The sequence below is a fragment of the Hemiscyllium ocellatum genome, chromosome 8 (genome assembly GCF_020745735.1).
Source record: "Hemiscyllium ocellatum isolate sHemOce1 chromosome 8, sHemOce1.pat.X.cur, whole genome shotgun sequence".
Taxonomy (NCBI): domain Eukaryota; kingdom Metazoa; phylum Chordata; class Chondrichthyes; order Orectolobiformes; family Hemiscylliidae; genus Hemiscyllium; species Hemiscyllium ocellatum.
The window spans coordinates 80,835,566-80,857,618 of record NC_083408.1 but is presented as its reverse complement, the minus strand read 5'-3'; the positions used below and the strand labels follow the sequence as shown (position 1 = coordinate 80,857,618).

At 40.9% G+C, this 22,053-nt stretch overlaps 2 protein-coding genes across 2 annotated transcripts in view; one reads left to right on the top strand and one right to left on the bottom strand.

Annotated features, from left to right (window-relative positions):
• The window catches only part of LOC132818346 (ribosome quality control complex subunit NEMF-like), a 163,480-nt gene that overhangs the window by 128,416 nt on the left and 13,011 nt on the right, over nt 1–22,053 (bottom strand). The window contains exon 2 of the mRNA XM_060829284.1: nt 1,457–1,561. Coding sequence (XP_060685267.1) covers nt 1,457–1,512 — 56 coding nt within the window. The 5' untranslated portion in view covers nt 1,513–1,561. The remainder of the gene's footprint in view (nt 1–1,456; nt 1,562–22,053) is intronic.
• Nucleotides 1,537–22,053, top strand: part of LOC132818347 (MAPK/MAK/MRK overlapping kinase-like) — a 135,819-nt gene continuing 115,302 nt past the window's right edge. The window contains exon 1 of the mRNA XM_060829286.1: nt 1,537–1,585. Coding sequence (XP_060685269.1) covers nt 1,537–1,585 — 49 coding nt within the window. The remainder of the gene's footprint in view (nt 1,586–22,053) is intronic.

Sequence of the window (22,053 nt, the reverse complement as noted above, 5' to 3'; positions counted from 1 at the left end):
ATCTTCCTCCAGGTTTGCTGGCCACCCCCAACAAAGTTGATCCTGATTTATATCGTTTGCTCCCAGCACAGCCAACCCATTTTCAAATATTCAGTCTGTTAGTGCCCAGTTAGCATTTTGCTCTCTTAGTTTATCATCAGCAATCCCTTTGTCTGCTTCTCTTTATTCTCTCTCTTGGCACGTCTCCATCAATTTGATCCACACTTTCCTCTATCTCTTCCTTCTAGCACCAATGCACACCACACATTAAGTCATAAGCTAAATAACTATTTCCCAACTGCTTTCAATTCTGACAAAAGGTCACAACATTAAGCATTAACTCTGTTTTTCTCTTCACAAATGCTGCTAAGTTTCTCCAGCACCTTCTGTTTTTATGGCATCATTCAGACTTGGACTGATACGTACAAACATTCACATCCCCCACAAGGCAAGGACATGACCAGTATGAAAATCTTCCCTTAATATTTATCTTCATTCAAACAATATCTTGGTGTTACCCTAACTGAACCCCACACCAGGATCCTGGGAGTTAACAGTGACCATCAATTTAACTTGACCAGCCAAATAAATAGAGTGGCTAGAAGAGCAAATCAGAGTCTCAGATTTCTGCAGCAATTCTAACTCAATTCCTGAATTCCTAAAGCAGGAATATTCTCCATTTGCCTAGAAAACTGCAACTCCAACAACACTCAAAAAGTTCAATAAAATCCAGGATAGAACAGTCTGACTGAATGGCATTTATCCGCCATCTTAAGCAGTTACTCCCTCAAACACGACCGCAGAGTATGAGCAATGTATACTGTCTACAAAACATATTGCAACAAGTCTTCAAGATTGCCTTGTGAAGTTACCGACTAAAATAAGAGCAGCATATTTTTTCGGAAACCACCATCTGCAAATGCTCCCCAGAACTAGTATGGGAAGGTCGGTGCAGACGAGATGGACCGAAGGGTCCGTTCTGTGCTGTATGACTGTATACTCACTAAGACCTATAAATATGTTGCCATTCTTCACTGTTGCTCAGTCAAAAACCTGGAATTCGCCCTAAACGAGAAGTACACTGCATGCATTACAATCCTGTATAATATAATCATTACTATCATCTTAAAAGCAATTAGATGGCCAAAAAAATGTTCATTTTGTCAGCACCGTCCACAAGGGCAAATGTAAATAAAATCACTAAAACAAAACGTTACAAAATCGAACAGCGGTTAAGTAGGACAGGGCTAATTAGGAACCTTCTAAAACCCTACTTCCCACGATTTAGGTTTGGACTAAGTGCCACCTCCTCTCTCCTGATGCCTTGCAACGTTAAAGGCGCTTTACAAATACAACTTGGTGTCACTGACAGTTTGCTGCGTGGCCCAGAAACTCGAACATGTTTACGAAACACATGGCGTGATTTTCAGCAAGTTAATAGTCAAGCTTATACGGAGTAAGGAAAACCTTCCAGTACCTCTGCAGTTCAGATACAATCGCTCGGATATCGATGGTGTTGAATCGCGACTTCATTTTCGCTGCCGGTTCAAACCGAGAATGCTGCCACTGTCTCCTCGGTTATCTGCGCAAGAACCAACTCCATACGGTAAGAAACAAAGGCCAAACCTCCATACTGCGACCGCGCAAGTCAAAATATTATAGGACAACACCTGAAATATTGAACATATCTGCCAACACTGAAGCTTTTAAATAATACTCTCCTGTTTTAACTTAGTGAACAGTGCTGGTTACTGGGAAACAGCATTATGCCATTGAATTTATGCTTATGTGGATTAAATTTTATTTCATTGATTTATTGTCACGTACTGAGGTGTAGTGAAAAGTTTTGTTTACGAAAAGTACAAGCAGATCATAATAAGCAAATATGTACAGATCAAAAAGACTTAGGCATACAAAGTTGCATTGCACAGGGCCTGAGCTAGGTGAAATCAACATTAACAAAAGCAGTATTATTTGAGGCTCGAAAATCCATTCATCAGTATTACTATTGGCCAGATAGAAGCTGTTCCTGAATCCGCTCATGCTTGTTTTCAGGCTTCTGTATTTTCTACCTGACAGAAGTGATTGTAGGAGATCATTATGAGGATGCAATGGGTCTTTGATGATGTTAGCAGCCTTTCCACAGTAACAAGCTGTGTAAATGGAGTCCATGGATGGAAGGTTAGCTTCTGTGACAGTCTGGGCTATGCACACCATCTTAGATTAGATTAGATTACTTCAGATTAGTTTCTTATGGTCCTGGGTAAAGCTGTTGCCATACCAGGCTGTTATGCACTTGGACATTAAGCTTTCAATGGTGCATTTGTAGAAGTTGGTGACGGTCCGTATTGACATGCCAAAAATCCTAAGCCGCCTGAGGAAGAAGAGGTGTTATTGTGCCTTCTTGACTATCGCACTAACGTGGTTGGTTATCATCATTCTGAGGAACTTGATGGTCTCCACCCTCCCAATCTCAGTTTCATTGATGTAGATGGGGCTCGAGGTTACTGTCAATTCATGGTGATCAGTGATTCATGGGATTTAAAATGTAGGGTCAGGATCGTAATGAAGCACAAACTTATTCACAGCATTTTACATTGTAGATTATTTGCATAAATTCCATTTGTAAGCTACTGGATTTTCTTTCCACCACTTTTTAAAGCAATTATGTAGAAAATTGTAATAATGTGTGCAATATCTGATCCTCTGCAGTATCTGTAAAGAACTATTCTCAACTGGTATCAAAAGACAGAAATATGCTGTGTTTTCTTCATACTTTGCCCAAAACTCCAAACCTTGGAGTTCTCAAGGTTCTCTTCTTGATGCATGTTATCCTGCAGAAACATATATCCAAAGAAAAAGGATCTCTCCAGTTGGCCACTGCCATCCAAATAAGACAATTCATAACCACCTTGTCAGACATTTGAAACAGAATTATTTAAGCCATGCTTGTGCAAGAATATGTATCAATTGAACTTAAGGAAAACAGATAATGTTTCAGCTCCCACCAAAACTCCATAGTGTTGTCTATGCCCCATTCATTCTTCAGCTTTTTGACATGCAGTTGAGTGAAAATATCAGCCATAACTTTGCTTAAAGGGCCAAATGGACTTCCAAAGCTAAGCCAAGCACAGCACAACTTTGTGTTCAAAGAGAAAGGTATTATATCTATATGACGTTCTCTATGACCTCCAGACATTATAAAGCATTTTGCAGCCAATGAAGTACTTTCTGAAGTCTGTTGTAATGTAGGAAACATGGTAACTCATTTCTGTTCAGCAAACTCCTGCAAATTGGAATATGATGATGAACAGAGGAGCAGATTGGAAGGCAGATTTTGGAAAGGTGACTTTTGACTTGGGTGACTTTTGAATTCCCCAATTTAGACTGGAACCTCCTTTGTTCAAATACTTTGGATGGAGCAGTTTTTGTCAAGTGTGTCCAAGGAGGATTCCTGACTCAAAATGTAGATAGGCTGACTAGAAGGGAGGCCATATTGGATTTGGTGTTTGGCAACAAACCAGACCAGGTGTCAGATTTCTCAGTGGGAGAGCATTTCAGTGATCACAACTTCCTGACTTTGCTATAATCATGTACAGGGATAGTAGCAGATGGTATGGGAAATTATTTAATTGGGGGAGTGGGAATTACAATGCTATTAGGCAGGAACTGTCTAAATTGGGAACACGTTCTCAGGAAAATGCATGACAGAAATGTGGAGGTTGTTTAGGGAGGGCTGTCTGATAGTGCTGGAGAGGTTTGTCCCACTGAGGCAAGGAGGTCCAAAGTTAAAAATCACACAACACCAGGTTCTCATCCAACAGGTATATTTGGAAGCATTAGGTTTCAGAGTGCTGCTCCTTCATCATGTGGTTTTTAACTTTGTACACCCCAGTCCAACACCAGCACCTCCAAATCATGAGGCAAGGAAGGGGTGGTAGGGTGAAGGAACCTTAGGTAACAAAGGATGTAGAACATCTAGTCAAAAGGAAGAAGGAAGCTTACTTAAGGTTGATGAGGCAAGGATCAGACAAGGCTCTAGAGGGTTACAAGGTAGTCAGGAAGGAATTGAAGAATGGACTTAGGAGAGCCAGATGGGATCATGAAAAAGCTTTAGCGGGTTGGATTAAGGAAAATCTCTGCTGATGTGGGGAACAAGAAGATGGCTAATGTGAGGGTAGGGCCAATCAGGGTAGTGGAGGGAATATGTACCTGGAGTCGGAAGAGATGGGGAGGTCCTTAATGAATAATTTACTTCAATATTCACTACTGAAAGGGACCTTGTTGTTTATGAAGACTGCACAAAATAGGCTGATATGCTCGAACAAGTTGATGTTAAAAAAAAGAGGATATGCTCAAAATGTTGAAAAACTTGAGGATAGATAAGTCCCCTGGGCAAGATGGGATATACCCAAGGTTACTATGGGAAGCGAGGGAAGAGATTGACAGCAATGATCTTTGCATCCTCATTGGAGTAGTGCCAGATGATTGGAGGTTAACAAGTGTTATTCCCTTGTTCAAGAAAGGGAATAGGGATAATCCTGGGAATTATAAACCAGTCAGTCTCATGTCTGTGGTGGGCAAATTACTGGAAAGGATTCTGAGAGACTGGATATATGATTACTCAGAAAACCATAGTTTGATTCGAGATTGCAAGCATGGCTTTTCAAGGAGCAGGTCATACCTCACAAGCTTTATTGAGTTCTTTGAGAATGCGAAGAAACAAGTTGATTAAGGTCAAGCAGTGGATGCGGTGTACGTGAATTTTAGAAAGGCAATGGATAAGGCTCCCCATGATAGGCTCATTCAAAAAGTAAGGAGCCAAGGGATACGGGGAAATGTGGCTGTCTGGATACAGAATTGGCTGGCCCATAGCGGACAGAGGGTGGTAGTAAAAGTAAAGTATTCAGCCTGGAGCTCGGTGATCAGTGGTGTTCTGCAGGGATCAGTGGTGATCTGCAGGGATCTAATCTGGAATCTCTGCTTGATGTGATTTATATAAATAACTTGGATGAAGAAGTGGAAGGGTGTATTAGCAAGTTTGCCAATGACGTTAAAGTTGGTGGACTAATGGATAGTGCAGAGAGTTATTGGAGGCTACAACGGGATATTGACAGGATGCAGAACTGGGCTGACAAGTGGCAGATGGAGTTCAACCTGGAAAAGTGTGAAGTGATTCATTTTGAAAGGTCAAATATGAATACAGAATACAGGGTTAAAGGCAGGATTCTTGGCAATGTGGAGGAACAGAGGGATCTTGGGGTCCATGTCCATAGATCCCTCAAAGTTGCCACCCAAGTTGATAAGAAGACATATGGTGCTTTGGCTTTCATTAGTAGGGGGACTGAGTTTAAAAGCTGTGAAGTTATGCTGCAGCTTTATAGAGCCCTGGTTCAACAACAGTTGGAATATTGTGTTCAGTTCTGGACGCCTTATTATAACGAAGGATGACAAAGCTTTAGAGAGGTTGCAGAGGAGATTTACCAGGATGCTGCCTGGACTGGAGGGCATGTCTTAGGTTGAGAGAGGGCTTTTCTCATTGGAGCAAAGAAGGCTGAGAGATGACTTAATAGAGGTGTACAAAATGATGAGAGGCATAGATAGGATGAATAGTCAGAGACTTTTTCCCAGGGCAAAAATGGCTATCACAAGGTGGCATAAGTTTAAGGTGACTGGAGGAAGGTTTGGGGAGATGTCAGAGGTCGGTTCTTTACACAAAGAGAGGTAGGTGCGTGAAATGTACTGCCAGCGGTGGTATACAGATACATTAGAACTCTTGAATAGGCACATGGATGATAGTAAATGAAGGGTATGTAGGTCAGTTTGATCCTTAGAGTAGGATAAAAGGTCGGCACAACATCAAGGGATGAAAGGCCTGAACCTTGCTGTACTGTTCTATGTTTTTTGTTCTAAATACTTTGAAATCTTCTTTCAGGTACCTGAATTCACAGGATTCGTTGAGCTGCATTGTTGTAGTCCCTTTTCCATCACTATGTTCTTTTTGACTTTTAGCTTTAATGTTGAACACAAACCGTTCATAAGTTATGTGCAATTTAGGTGAAAGCATGCCTTCAATGCTTTCAAAATCTTCATGTGAATTTATTTTCTTGAGATCTATTTAGGGTGGAATACACTTTGTAATAATCTCTCCTCAACTGCAATAGAAGTGATGCCATTCATAGTTGCTCTGACTTGTTGATTACATCTGCTGCAATTTCATAATTTTGCCTTAATAAGTGGAAAAGCAACTGCTTGTTCCACGACATATCATCTTACATTTTGACCAGTGCCAGGATAGGAAAATTTGCAGTCGTTATGTCTTACTAATACTTTCATGTTGATTGACTTCTGTGTTTGAACTTGCATATAATCCTGGTTAGACTTTCACCATGTTACTGACAAGCAAGTGATCTGTATTAGAATTTGACTATCATAAGTGCAAATGTAAAGAGCGCTGGATGGATTGCATCATATGGTGATTATTAGGTCATGTTAGTGCCAGTGGCCTGTTCCTCACATGGTGCCATGACAATTTGTGCAAATGTCTTCTAATTTATAGAATTCCTACAGTGTGGAATCCGGCCATTCAGTCCATCAAGTCCACACCAACTGTCCAAAGAGCATTCCACCCAGACCTACCCTGTCCCTGTAGCCCTACATTTCCCATGGATAATCCACCTACCCTGCACATCCCTTGATGCAAGGAGGAACCTAGCGTGGCCAGTCCACCTAACCTGCTTAACTTTGGATGATGGGAGGAAACCATGCAGACACGGGGAAAATGTGCAAACTGCACACAGACAGTCGTTCAAGGGTGGAATTGAACCTGGGTCCCTGATGTTGTGGGGCTAACCACAGAGCCACCAGGTTGCCCTTAAGAATGAACAGGCAATTATAGAAGAAGATAAAATAAAATAAACCAAAAGATTTAAATATAAATATATTTGGAAGATTTAAAAACACATAGTAAAACTACAACTCCATGTATCCCACTTTATTGTGTTCAAACACCAAAGAGAATTTGATTTTCTATCACATCTATCAGTTTAACTTCACTTTTTCTTTCAGTTTCCAATCTTGAGAGTTTGACAGATTCATCCTTAAAAGTACACAGCTGAGCCTAGACTTTCTCAGTTTCAAATAATCCTTTCATGGTTCTAACCAACAGTTCTTGTTGGGCTTAACAAAAATCATTATACTGGGGTAACCTATTTTCTAAATTAACACCTTTCTTTAGGAGAAACTTTTTTAAATATTAAACTTAAAGCAGGATTTCTGCAAACTGGAAAAAAGCTTTCCAATTAACAGGGTCTTCTCCAAGCAAAAAAATCCTGATTTTTCTAAACTAATGCTCCCACTGTTGTTCTGCCCACTCATAAAATTCTCCCAATACAAAAAAATTCCCATTAGTATCCCAGAAACTACTTCTCTCATATTGGTTTTAGAAAACTCATTATACCCAAAATAATGTCAAGCTAATTATTAAACTCCTTCATACATTCACACCAAAACCCACGTGACACAAGTTCAAAATCCAACTGTCAGTGTTCTGTAAATGGTTTCAAAATGTACACAAGGCCTGTATGTGCACTTCTATTACACTACAGAACTTGGATAACCTGTACCATCCTAGAAACAGGGCTCAATAGTTTCCATTAACAAAATGTACAATAGACTCTCAATATCACACAAAGAGACAAAGTCATCAAAAATACAATAATTTCTAGGGTAAGTATGCAAAGCTTAGTGAGGCTAATAAAAAGGATAAGGTTTCTTTGGTTTGGACATGTACGCAGAGTGGACAACTATATTCCTATAGTCACTGAGAAAGAAAGTAGCAGTGGACGGGTGCTGATCCCTGCTGTTGTAATATATAGATGTGATTTGGAAGAGAATGTAGGTGATCTGATATAGTAAGTTTATAGGTGACCTCAGGAATGGGGGAGCCTCAGATAGTGAGAAGGATTGCCAGAGGATACTTTAAGATATATAACATTCATCAGCATCTGCTGCAATTTATTGACAGGAGCAGTTCACCAGGTAGTCTTCACCAATGCTTCTCTCACTTCCACTATGGACCAGACCGTATACCCAGAATGCCAGGCACTTACTCACTTATCAAAGCAAATCACTTACAGAGGTTTTGAGTCTCCAGTGTGCTCTCATGGAGCAGAGGAACATTCAAGGACATTCTGAGAGGCTTGCCCGTAATCACTGCACATAACAGTAAACAACAAAAGCAACATGGCCTCTGTTGAAAACAAGAACCTGCCAGAGGCAAAGACAGAACCTGAAAAAAATGAAATCCCGAGGCAGTAACTTGTCTGTGGACTGCCAGTTTTATTTGTATTAGGAACTGTAGATCAGCAGTCACCTGGTCTGCAGATTGTGAAGGAGCAAAAATGGCCTTTAGTACAGTGATATGTACTTCTTGTCAGATGTGGAAGTTTAAAGAGTGTTTCAGGGTTACTGAGGATTATATCTGCTCTAAATGCTGTTGGATGTGAACCTTATCAGATCGAATGGATCGGTTGGAGAAATAGGTAAAAACAATGAGGAATTTGCAACAGCAACAGTATGTGATGGATGGCAGTTATAGGAAGGGGGGAAAGTCTCAGATACAGTCACATAGATGGGTTAACTCCAGAAAAGGTAAGAGAGGTAGGCAGCTAGTGCAGGAGTCTTTTGTGGATATACCCATTTCAAACAGGTATGATGTTTTGGAAAATGAAGGGGGTGATGGATTCTCAGGGCAACGTAGCATGAACAGTCAAGTTTCTGGTATGGAGACCGGCTCTAATGCAATGAGGGGAATGTTGGCTTCCAAGAGACCAATTGTGTTAGTGGATTCTGTAGTCTGAGGTACAAAAAGACATTTCTGTGGCCAGCAGCAAAAAAGCAGAATGGTGTGTTGCTTCCCCGGTGCCAGGATCAAGGATGTCTCAGAGAGGGTGCAGAATGTTCTCACAGGGGAGAGTGGCCAGCACGAGATCATTGTCCACATTGGAACCAATGACATAGATGGGAAAAAGTTGAGATTCTGAAGGGAGATTAAAAAGAATTAGGCAGAAATTTAAAAAGGAGGTTCTCGAGAGTAGTAATATCTGGATTACTCCCAGTGCTACAAGCTAGTGAGGGCAGGAACAATAGGATAGAGCAGATTAATGCATGGCTGAGGAGTTGGTGTATGGGAAAGGATTCACATTTTTGGATCATTGGAATCTCTTTTGGGGTTGAAGTGACCTGTACAAGAAGGACGGATTGCACCTAAATTGGAAGGGGACTAATATACTGGCAGGGAAATTTGCTAGAGCTGCTCGGGAGGATTTAAACTAGTAAGGTTGGGGGGGTCGGGGGGTGGTGGGACCCAGGGAGATAGTAAGGAAAGAGATCAACCTGACACTGGTACAGTTGAGAACAGAAGTGAGTCAAACAATCAGGGCAAGCAGGGACAAGGTAGGACTAATAAATTAAATTTCAATTCAAGGGGGCCTAACATCGAAGGCAGATGAACTCAGGGCATGGTTAGGAACATGGGACTGGAATATCATAGCAATTACAGAAACGTGGCTCAGGGATGGGCAGGACTGGCAGCTTAATGTTCCAAGATACAGATGCTACAGGAAGGATAGAAGGAGAGGCAAGATAGGAGGGGGAGTGGCATTTTTGATAAGGGATAGCATTACAGCTGTGCTGAGGGAGTATATTCCCGGAAATACCTCCAGGAAAGTTATTTGGGTGGAACTGAGAAATAAGAAAGGGATGACCACCTTATTGGGAATGTATTATAGACCCCCTAATAGTCAGAGGGAAATTGAGAAACAAACTTGTAAGGAGATCTCAGCGATCTGTAAGAATAATAGGGTGGTTATGGGAGGGGATTTTAACTTTACAAACATAGACTGAGACTGTAGAGTGTTAAAGGTTTAGATGGAAAGGAATTTGTTAAGTGTGTACAAGACAATTTTCTGATTCAGTATGTGGATGTACATACTAGAGAAAGTGCAAAAGTTGACCTACTCTTGGGAAATAAGACAGGGCAGGTGACTGAGGTGTCAGTGGGAGTGCACTTTGGGGCCAGTGACCATAATTCTATTAGTGATGGAAGAGGATAGACCAGATCTAAAAGTTGAAGTTCTAAATTGGAGAAAGGCCAATTTTGACTCTATTAGGCAAGAACTTTTGAAAACTGATTGAGGGCAGATGTTCGCAGGTAAAGGCACGGCTGGAAAATGGGAAGCCTTCAGAAATGAGATAACGAGAATCCAGAGAAAGTATATTCCTGTCAGGGTGAAAGGAAAGGCTGGTAGGTATAGGGAATGCTTGATGACTAAAGAAATTGAGGGTTTGATTAAGAAAAAGAAGGAAGATTATGTCAAATATAGACAGGATAGATTGAGTAAATCCTTAGAAGAGTATAAAGGCAGTAGAAGTATACTTAAGAGGGAAATCAGGAGGGCCAAATGGGGACATGAGATAGCTTTGGCAAATAGAGTTAAGGAGAATCCAAAGGGTTTTTACAAATACATCAAGGACAAAAGGGTAATGAGGGAGAGAATAGGGCCCCTCAAAGATCAGCAAGGAGGCCTTTGTGTGGAGCTGCAGAAAATGAGGGAGATACTAAGTGAGTATTTTGCATCAGTATTTACTGTGGAAAAGGATATGGAAGGTATAGCCTGTAGGCAAATAGATGGTGACATCTTGCAAAATGTCCAAATTGCAGAGGAGGAACTGTTTGATTTCTTAAAATGGATAAAGGTGGTTAAATCCCCAGGACCTAATCGGGTGTACCCGAGAACTCTGTGGAAAGCTGGAGAAGTGATTGCTGGGCCTCTTGCTGAGATATTTGTATCATCGATAGTCACAGGTGAGGTGCTGGAAGACTGGAGGTTAGCAAACTTGGTGCCACTGTTTAAGGACAAGTTAGGGAACTATAGACTGGTGAGCCTGACCTCAGTGGTGGGCAAGTTGTTGGAGGGAATCCTGACGGACAGGATGTACATGTATTTGGAAAGGTAAGAACTGATTAGGGATAGTCAACATGGCTTTGTGCATGGAAATCATGTCTCACAAACTTGATTGAGTTTTTTGAAGAAGTAACAAAGAGGATTGATGAGGGCAGAGTGGTAGATGTGATCTATATGGACTTTAGTAAAGCGTTTGACAAGGTTCCCATGGGAGACTGATTAGCAAGGTTAGATCTCATGGAATACAGGGAGAACTAGCCATTTGGCTACAGAATTGGCTCAAAGGTAGAAGACAGAGGGTGGTGGAGGAGGGTCGTTTTTCAGACTGGAGGTCTGTGACCAGTGGAGTCCCACAAGGATTGGTGCTGGGCCTCTACATTTTGTCATTTACGTAAATGATTTGGATGTGAGCATAAGAGGTACAGTTAGTAAGTTTGCAGATGACACCAAAATTGGAGGTGCAGTGGACAGCGAAGAGGGTTACCTCAGATTACAACAGGATCTGGACCAGATGGGCCAATGGGCTGAGAAGTGGCAGATAGAGTTTAATTCAGGTGAGGTGCTGCATTTTGGGAAAGCAAATCTTAGCAGGACTTATGCACTTAATGGTAAGATCCTAGGGAGTGCTGCTGAACAAAGAGACCTTGGAGTGCAGGCTCATAGCTCCTTGAAAGTGGAGTCACAGGTAGATAGGATAGTGAAAAAGGCGTTTGGTATGCTTTCTTTTATTGGTCAGAGTATTGAGTACAGGAGTTGGGAGGTCATGTTGCGGCTGTACAGGACATTGGTTAGGCCAATGTTGGAACATTGCATGCAATTCTGGTCTCCCTCATATCGGAAAGATGTTGTGAAACTTGAAAGGGTTCAGAAAAGATTGACAAGGATGTTGCCAGGGTTGAAGAATTTGAGCTATAGGGAGAGGCTGAAGAGGCTGGGGCTGTTTTCCCTGGAGCGTTGGAGGCTAAGGGGTGACCTTATAGAGGTTCATAAAATCATGAGGGACATGGATAGGGTAAATAGGCAAAGTCTTTTCCCTGGGTTCAGGGAGTCCAGAACTAGAGGGCATAGTTTTCAGTTGAGAGGAGAAAGATATAAAAGAGATGTAAGGGGCAACTTTTTCACACAGAGGGTGGTACGGGTATGGAATGAGCTGCCAGAGGAAGTGGTGGAGGCTGGTACAATTGCAACATTTAAGAGGCATTTGGATGGGTATATGAATGGGAGGGGTTTGGAGGGTTATGGGCCGTGTGCTGGCAGGAGGGACTAGACTGGTTTGGGATATCTGGTCGGCATGGACGAGTTGGACCGAAAGGTCTGTTTCCATGCTGTACATCTCTATGACTCTGCTCACCAGAACCAAACACCACAAGGAGAAGCGTGATCATCTTCATCACAAGATATAAAAGAGAATGGAATCGGCAGTGCTACTTTTAAATTTCATCCTTCGAATGTAAGCATTGTTGTCAAAATCAGTAATTGATTGTCCCTGAGCAGAAGTCGGTGTGCCTTCTTGTTGAAACTTAAGAGCAGTGACAGCACTCTCACAGTGATGCTTGGGAGTTTTGGGATGTTTATGAAGGAATAGCGATATGTGTCCATTAGGTTGCACACCATTCTGAGTCAGACATTCATTACCTTAAGTTCCTTGCATTTCGGTCCCCCCTGAGTTTGGAACATATTTAACACTGAATGATTGAGTCCACTCTTGCCAAACTTAAATTAGGAGTGGAAATATGTTCTCCCTTGTTAATGTAACCTGCATCTGGAGCTCATTTTTTTTTAAAAAGCCCTTTTGTAATTGAGAAACCTTTGGGGAAAGACAAGTGATCATATGTGCATTAGGAGAGAAAAACACGGTGTAATTATAGATTAGATTAGATTAGATTACTTACAATGTGGAAACAGGCCCTTCGGCCCAACAAGTCCACATAGACCCGCCGAAGCACAACCCACCCAGACCTATTCCACTACATTTACCCCTGCCCCTAACACTACGGGCAATTTTAGCATGGCCAATTCACCTAACCTGCACATCTTTTGGATTGTGGGAGGAAACCGGAGCACCCGGAGGAAACCCACACAGACACAGGGAGAATGTGCAAACTCCACACAGTCAGTCGCCTGAGGCGGGAATTGAACCTGGGTCTCTGGCGCTGTGAGGCAGCAGTGCTAACCACTGTGCCACCGTGCCACCTTTTTATAATGTAGAGAACATGAGTCACTGTATTTTTTTTTAGATTACTTACAGTGTGGAAACAGGCCCTTCGGCCCAACAAGTCCACACCGACCCGCCAAAGCGCAACCCACCCATACCCCTACATTTACCCCTTTCCTAACACTACGGGCAATTTTAGCATGGCCAATTCACCTAACCTGCATATCTTTTGGATTGTGGGAGGAAACCGGAGCACCCGGAGGAAACCCACACAGACATGGGGAGAACGTGCAAACTCCACACAGTCAGTCGCCTGAGTCGGGAATTGAACCCGGGTCTCAGGCGCTGTGAGGCAGCAGTGCTAACCACTGTGCCACCGTGCCAAAGTGGAGAAGGTTTTTAAGAATTTTTAATTTACAGAAAGAATGGTAAACTGGTAACCAATATGACCCAAGAAATGCCAGATTAATGGATTTGGCAATATTGTGGGTTAATATTTACTAATGATGAAATCACGGAGTTAATATAGTATAGGTGGAATCCTCTGGTTTCCAAGAAAATTAGTTCAGCAACCATCAGAATTAATGGCACGGGATTGTCACTAGGGGAGCTAATTCTGGAACATGAGAGATCTGTTGGGATTCCTCTTGTGACCTCTTTGTTTCATATTTTGATAAATAATTAACAGCCAGGAATTTCCAAACACAATGGCTGACTGTGCAGATGGTACAAAGTATATGGTAGATTTTACAATTGATTGGCAATAAATTGAAGACGTCACAGTGGTGCTCCATGGTAGTGTGTAAAGGGATATTACTGTGCAGAACTGAGCTGAAATAGTAAGCTAATCAAGTCATTTTTGAAATCATTCATGCAGCTGCATTTAGAGTACTGCATGTAATTCTGGTCACCAGGATCCATAACATATATCAAAAGCAAAATACTATAAATGCCAGAAACCTGAAATGAAATCGGGGAATGCTGGAGAAATTCATATGTCTGGAAATATCTGTCGAGAGAGAGAAACTGAGTTAATGTTTTTGAGTCCAGGACAACTCCTATTCAGAATCAAGGAGGAATGAAAGTTAACTCTGTTCCTTTCCATACATGTGGCCAGACCTGCTGAGTTTTTTCCAGCAATAATGATTGGAATAATTTTTAACACAATGAAGAGTAACTTGAATAATTGAAGGCTTGGAGGGATGGAATACAAGGGACAGTTTTATAAATTGGGCAGGTTTCCCACTGGAAAGGCAAAAGTTGGGAAATGATGTTGATATTTTAGGTTCTAGAATCACAAAATCCCCACAGTGTGGAAGCTGGCTAATTGGCCCATCAAGTCTACACTGACTGAGGTTTATAAAATCATGAGGACTATGGATAGGATGAATAGTCAAGGTCTTAACTGCAGGGTAGGGGAGTCCAAAACTAGAGGGCATAGATTAACGGTGAGAGGGGAAAGATTTAAAAGAGATCTAGGGACAACGTTTTCAAGCAGAGGGTGATGTGTGGATGGAATGAGCTATCAGAGGAATTGGTGGAACCTGGTACAGTTGTAACATTTAAAAGACATCTTGATGGTTACATGATTAGGAAGGATTTAGAACTTTATGGGCCAAATGTTGGCAAATGGGACTAGATTAATTTAGGATATCTGGTCAGCATGGACGATTTGAATCTATGAATCTGTTTCTGTACTGTACATCTCTGAATCTGTGGCCATGATTCTACATAGATAGGCTTGGACAAAGAAATGGCAGATGGAATTTATCTGGACAAATGCAAGGTGATGCATTTTGAAAGATCTAATGCTGGAGAGAATTGTACAGTAATTGGCAGAATTCTTTAAATAGATGCAACATACAGAGGAATTAGATTAGATTACTTACAGTGTGGAAACAGGCCCTTCGGCCCAACAAGTCCACACCGACCCACCAAAGGGCAACCCACCCATGCCCCTACATTTACCCCTTACCTAACACTACAGGCAATTTAGCATGGCCAATTCACCTGATCTACAGGTCTTTGGAAACCAGAGCACCTGGAGGAAACCCACGCAGAGAACATGCAAACTCCACACAGTCAGTCGCCTGAGGCGGGAATTGAACCTGGGTCTCTGGCGCTGTGAGGCAGCAGTGCTAACCACTGTGCCACTGTGAATCTAGGCATACAGGTCCATAGTTTCCTGAAAGTGTCAATACGAGTTGATGAGATGGTCAAGAAGGCATATGGCATGCTTGCCTTCATCAGTCAGGGCATAAACTATAAATATTTGCAAGTCAAGAGGCAGCTGTTAGCTAGTTCACATTTTAGAATATTGTGTACAGTTCTGGTTGCCATGTTACCAGAAGGATCTGGAGCCTTTGGAGAGGGTACATAAAAGGTTTACTAGGATGTCACCTAGTTTGGAGAGTATAAGAGATATTGGACAAACTTGGTTTGTTTTCACCTGAATGTTGAAAGGATGAGAGGTGACTTGACAATAGTTCACAAAATTATGAGGGACTTGATAGAATGGACAGTCAGGGCCTTTTTCCAAGGGTTGACACATCAATCACTAGGGGACATAGGTTGAATGTAAAAGGGGGTAAGTTTAAAGGAGATCTGCGAGGTAATTTTTATTTTACACAGAGGGTGATAAGGTCTTGAACGTACTGCCAGAAAAGGTGATGGAGGCAGATACAACACTTTGAGGCATCCTGACAGATATATAAATAGGCAGGAATTAAAGGGATACAGATCATGTAGAGGCAAAAGATTGTTAGTTTAGAAAGACATCGTGTATCAGCATAGTCTTGGTGGGCCAAAGGGCCTGTTCCTGTGCTGTATTTAGCTTTATTCTTTATATTCTCAAGGATATATGGGAAGATGGCTAAGGTGTTTCATCTGTGGTACTTGTAGCAGACCTTACCTTTCCAGAATCAGTTTGTTCACGGATCAAAAGTAATACAAAAAACTACCTCAACTGAACTGAACTTTAATGTCTTAAACCTAAGTGGGACATTGGCAGTAAGGTCCCATCTTATAAAGCTAACACTAAGCAGTGGAATCCATCAATTCTTTTGAGGTGATTCTCAACTCCTATCATCCTTCTTACCACAACATATTTTATGCACAGATAAATGGATGTTCTGTGAACTTGCTTTTTGTGCCTACTGAATTTGGGACCAGTATTCAGGGCACAAAGTCTACATACCAGCTAAATCCCTCTTACATTTAGCTGAATGTAAATTTCAAATGGAGTCCGCTAATCATGGTCCTAAAAAACAAATTCCTTCAACTCCATGTACTGACTTGATATTTGAGCTTGTTGTGCCCTTTTGTCCAGAGCTCTGTCTATTGATATTTGCTTGTGCACAGTTGTCTCGTTCTCCTGACCCCAATCTGTATTATTCCCTCTCAAGAGACAGACATTGAACCAAATTGCAGATTTCTGTTAGCTTCTGCAAACAAAATATAGGGTACAGTCAATTCTCTATAGGGTAAGTGGACAATGTAAATAGCAAACGGCATCGAACTGAACCTTTGAATTATGTACGTGAACCAGACAGAAAGTCGAAACTGAAAAAGTGTTCTTTTTGGGATTGATTTCAGATTTCTTAGAACGGAAAACTTAAGTAGCTTAAACAATAAATTCCTTTCAAGGAATATTTTAAATCAACTTGTAATGACATGGTTATTAGCAGATACTCTGTGAAATCTTTTTTGAAATCCTCTAAAAGTTGCTTCGTATTATATCTGTTTTGGCACAAAGCCATGTGTAAAACTAGCAATTAATAGTTTTGGATCAAATTACCCCGATCAATGTTCCTGGAGTTCAGGAGACACAACGGAAATACAAATCTTTAAATATTAAAATGTCATTTCAATTATTATGCATTCATTTAACTTGAAGTTTCAAATTTGGAACCGAATAGTTTCATTTTGTCGGGGGCGGGGGAGGACGTAGGGTGGTGCGGTGCGCGGGGACTGTTGAAATCCAAAATCGCCTGGAAACCGGAGTAAACAAACTCATGCAGGATCGGCGGACATTTCTCCTTTTTTTAAGACTTGCATGTAACTGATTTCCGTCAAGGTGGAGAACTACAACAATCTTAATCGACATGACAAGTATAATAGACTTATTGAATGACGGGACTGTTAGAGAGAAACCTTGTTACAACCAAAAGGTGCTGGTTCATTTCACATTCAGCAAGTTACTCAGAGCTAAAGGTGAGTTGATATTTTACTGAATATTGAGAAAACAAAAGTAACTGTAAATTATTAAAGACGATAATTCGGTCTCTATTGTCGTTCTTATCAAAAAATCATAACATTTTCTTAATGAGGAGGGACAAGAGATTGGAGGTACAACGTGCTTTATTTTTGTCCAGTACATAAAACCTATCATGCACATGAAAAAAATTATAAAAATGGCATTCATTTCAAATGGATTGGAGTACAGAGGGGAAGAAATTATGCTTCAGTTGCACAGAACCTTGAGAGCATTCAGTGTTGAGCACCAAACATTGAGAAGCACATGTAGCAAAAAACTATGAATGCTGGAAATCTGAATTAAAAGCAGACAGCTGGAAATAGTCAGTATGTTTGGCAGTGGACAGAGTTAACGTTTTGAGTACAATATGACGACTAGTATACAAACTCTGCCAAACATGCTGAGTATTTTCAACACATTCTGTTTTTATTAAGATGTAGAGGTGCCTTTGTTGGACTGGGGTGAATAAAGTCATAAGTCAGATGACACCAGGTCATAGTCCAACAGGTTAATTTGAAATCACAAGATTTTGGAGGTTAATTTGAAATCACAAGCTTCATCAGGTGAAGACCTGACAAAGGAGCAAAGCTTGTGATTTCAAATAAACCTTTTTTTAAATTTAAGTAGGGACACAGAGGCCTTGGACCTCTTCATTGCAGATTTACTAGAATATAAAATGTTAAAATATCAGGAAATACTCCATTACTTTTTATTTCCTTTAAATTTAGCAGGAAAGAGCGTCTAGTCAAATGTTTACAATGATAGGAGATTTTATAAAATAGGTAAAGGAACATGATTTTCTTGCTGGGAAAATGGAGAACAATGAGACATAATTATATTATGCTCGATGATTTCATAGTTGACTTCAGAGTTCAGATTTCACTTTCAAACAAAGGATCATGTAAACAAAGGCATTTTCAAGACTGAAATCAATGTTTTGTTAGTAAAGCCAGATTAATGATGCTGAGGTAGAATTCAGCCATTACTTAACTCAATGGCAGAACACACCTGAAGGGATGAATGTTATATTCATACCTATGATTTGTTTAAAATTATAACATTTAGAATTTGTAGCACAAGAGGAGGCTATTTGGCATGTTGTGTTCATGCCAGCTCTGTTAGTCCTATTCCCTATCCTTTTTCAACAAGATAGTAATTTTTTTGCTCGGGTTCTCTTCCAACTCTTCTTTTGAAAACCATGATTGAATTTGTCTCCTCCACAATCCTGATCTAAAGTAGTCACTGTGTTAAGAAAAAACCTTCCTTATGTTACTGTTTCTTCTTTTGCAATTCACTTTACATCCATGTCCTTTACATCCACCTGCCAACAGTTTCTCTCTTTCAGCTCTGTCTAGAGCCTGCAGAGAGTCTAAATACCATTATCAAACCTCCTCTGAACCTTCTATAAGAAGCCTTCCCAACTTATACTCATAACTGAAATCTCATTCTTAGATTCTTTCTTGTAAACCTTTGCTGCAACTCCTTATAGCTTTCAAACCTTTCCTAAAGTATAATGCCCAGAATTTGTCACAAAACCTTTTTTTCTCATAAAGGTTCATCATAACTCCTTTACTTTTCTACTCTATTTCCCTATTTACAAAACTCAGAATCCTTTTTTTCCCACCACTTTCTCAGCCTGCTCTAAACCTGAAATCTTTCTGGTCCTGCACACCCCTTTGAATTGTATTATTTGTTTTGCCTTGTTTAATTCTTTCCAACAATTTGCAGCACTTTACATTTCTCTCCATATCTTTGCTCATTCCACCAGCCTGCCCATGTTTTCTTTAAAGGCAGAAATGGCTACTGCAGATGCTGGAGATTAGAGTCAAGATTAGAGTGGTGTTGGAAAAGCACAGCAGGTCAGGCAGCATCCAATGAAGGGCTTTTGCCCAAAATGTCAATTTTTCTGCTCCTGACTTGCTGTGCTTTTGTGGCACCATTCTAATCTTGGCTCATGTTTTCTTTAAAGTTTATCACAATCCTCCTCACATTTTTCAATGTTTCCAAGTTTTGTGTTAGCTGGTTTAATAAACATCCATTCACATTACTCACATTTCTGTCATTGACTCAACCAACTTCATAACCATGCTGCCACTTTCTCTATTGGCCGATGAGCTTCAGCTCTGCTGGTAAGCCAACAACTGAATGTTAGAAAATTTCCATTGTAAGTAAGATTACGTGTACAGTACCAACCACATTGCTGTCACCAAAATACTCAAAACAAGTCAGTTAAACATGATTTGCCTTTAATCCGTTTGTACTGACATTCCTTAATTAAATCCACACTTGTCCAAGATGAGAGAGGGAATCAGCACCAATAGTGTCGTCAATGTACTGAAGAAAGAGTTTTGGGAGAGACCTTAATAGGACTGGAACAAGGAATATTCTATGTACCCCACAGAGACAGGCATGACTGGGAGCATGAGGGTGCCTGTAGCCACACCATTGACATGAAGAAAGCGTGAGAAGTTAATGGATAAGATGCCTACTCCTGCTCCCAGTTCTTGCACTGTTGTGTTCTTAAAAATGTGTTGAGTGTTTCCATACTCCATGCTACCAAATCTTTGTTTCACACGTCCTGTTTGTTGTTACTGCCAAGACTTTCGTCTCACTGAGGTTCTCAATGTTTGCTTGTTCTCCACCAGTTCAGGACTCCTTTTATTACAAACTGTTTTTTCTGAGAGAAACAGACAGAGTTATCTTTGAAAAGGACTGCGCAGATGTGTGGGGCAAAATCATGTAGTTTGCAGATATATGCAAGCAAGAAGAGGAGGTAATGTGGAAGAAACTATTTGGGCACTTGAGAAATGAAAAAGCAATGTTTAGTAATTGCTACCAGGTAAAAAACAAAGTGCAACAGGCACAAATAACAAAAGCAACAAACAATATGGGTTTTTCATTAAAATAGGAGCATTAGTACATTTGAGAAGAAAGCTTGAAACAGGGGAGGATGGTACTCACCTTGTTAGGGATGATGACTGGAATTGGTTTGGGCAGGTGTCACACAGAAAAGTTGAGCTCAAAGAGAGTATGTTTGCTGCCAATTTAACTACAGGGGGCGTACTCACCACATTTGCATTTACAATGCTTAGTAAGTCATTGCATTCCACTAAAAATTTTGAAATAGAAAGTTATAGAATACCAAACATATTTAATTTCAAAATCAGTACTGCTAAAGACATTGAGGCAACCCATCAATCTGAATCTCCACTCTTTAAAATGTTTAGATGGGTAGACTGTGTAGGAATTACAAAGTTTAGCTGCAAGAGCTGGGATGTGTGATTTTGAACATATTTGGTTATTAAGGCAGTTAGCAGAAGAAGGAAAGGAGCTACTCCTTTGCTTTTCTAAGTTTTTTTCACCCTATAGGCATTGGTTCTTATGTCTGTGTGTGTGTGTGTGTGTGTGTGTGTGTGTGTGTGTGTGTGTGTGTGTGGGTGAGAAGGTGCCGGGAGGTGGGGTTGGTGCAGAAAGCTAGCTATCTGCATAATACAGGATTTGGTGGTAAGATTATTCCAATATTTACAACAGGAAAATAAAACAAAGATGAAATAAGTAATACATTAAAACAGATTAAGGATGGCTGGGTAAGTGATGCATTCCATTTGCAGAATGTGGGAGCTCTGTGAAGCCACTGTGATCCAGGGCAAATGCATCTATAATATGAGCTGCGGTTCCGCTATCTTCAGCTCTACAATCACTGTGACACGTTAGGGAGGGGAAATATCATCTGGATTCTGGATTCTTTATTCCAAGATGTGATCACATCCCTTAGGATAAGGTAATTTGATTAGGTTACCAGTCAAGGAAAGGAGAACATGTTGCAAGGCGGGCAGATAAAGGAACTGTCATGGAAAAGAGCATGAGATGAATTTTAAAGATTTTACAATTTTGCTCTTCTGTCCGGAACAAAGGTGATTTTTATTTTTCTTTTCCCTTTCGAAATGTGTTCCACCACATCATCCGTTTGTCAACACTAATTTGAAAATGACCCACAACAAACTCTCTCTTTGAGTTTAAAAAATGCCTTATTCATGCGATCAAATATATTTGATTTTACATTACTTTCACTGCCTTTTGAAGAAGAGAGAGTTTCAGAGAGTCACCGCCCTCTGTGATGAAAAATACTCTCATCTCTATCTTCAATGTTCAGGTGGAGCGCAAAGCGGGTTGGGAAGGTAAGTGATTGCTATATAAAGAACTTACCTCGACACCAATGGTCTTTTCGCAGCAGAGAGCGGCAGGAGCTGGGCGGAAGTTCAGGCGGAGCGCAAAGCCGGTCAGGAAGGTAAGTGATTGCTATTAGAATGGGTGCGTTCTAAACCCCAGGTCCTACAAAGTAGGGTCTCCCTCCTCCTCTAACCTAAATTAAGAGTCCACAGACTTGCCACAAAAAGAAGGTCTAAGGAAGTTTGGATCGAAGAGTGAAGCTTCAGCTCAGGAGTCTTTGACATGGAGGTTGAGTGAAGTGATTACGCCACAGTTGAAGAGGGTGAAGACATGACTGCCCAGCTGGTTCAGTGCGCTACGTGCTTGATGTGGGAGGTCAACGGCTCTGGTGTGTCTGGCTCATATATGTGTGGAAAGTGTGTGCACATTCAGCTATTGACCGAGCATATTGCAGCGCTGATGAAAGGACCTTAGGCTCATCCGAGAGAACGAGATCTTTCTGGACAAGACCTTCAGCGAGGTTATTA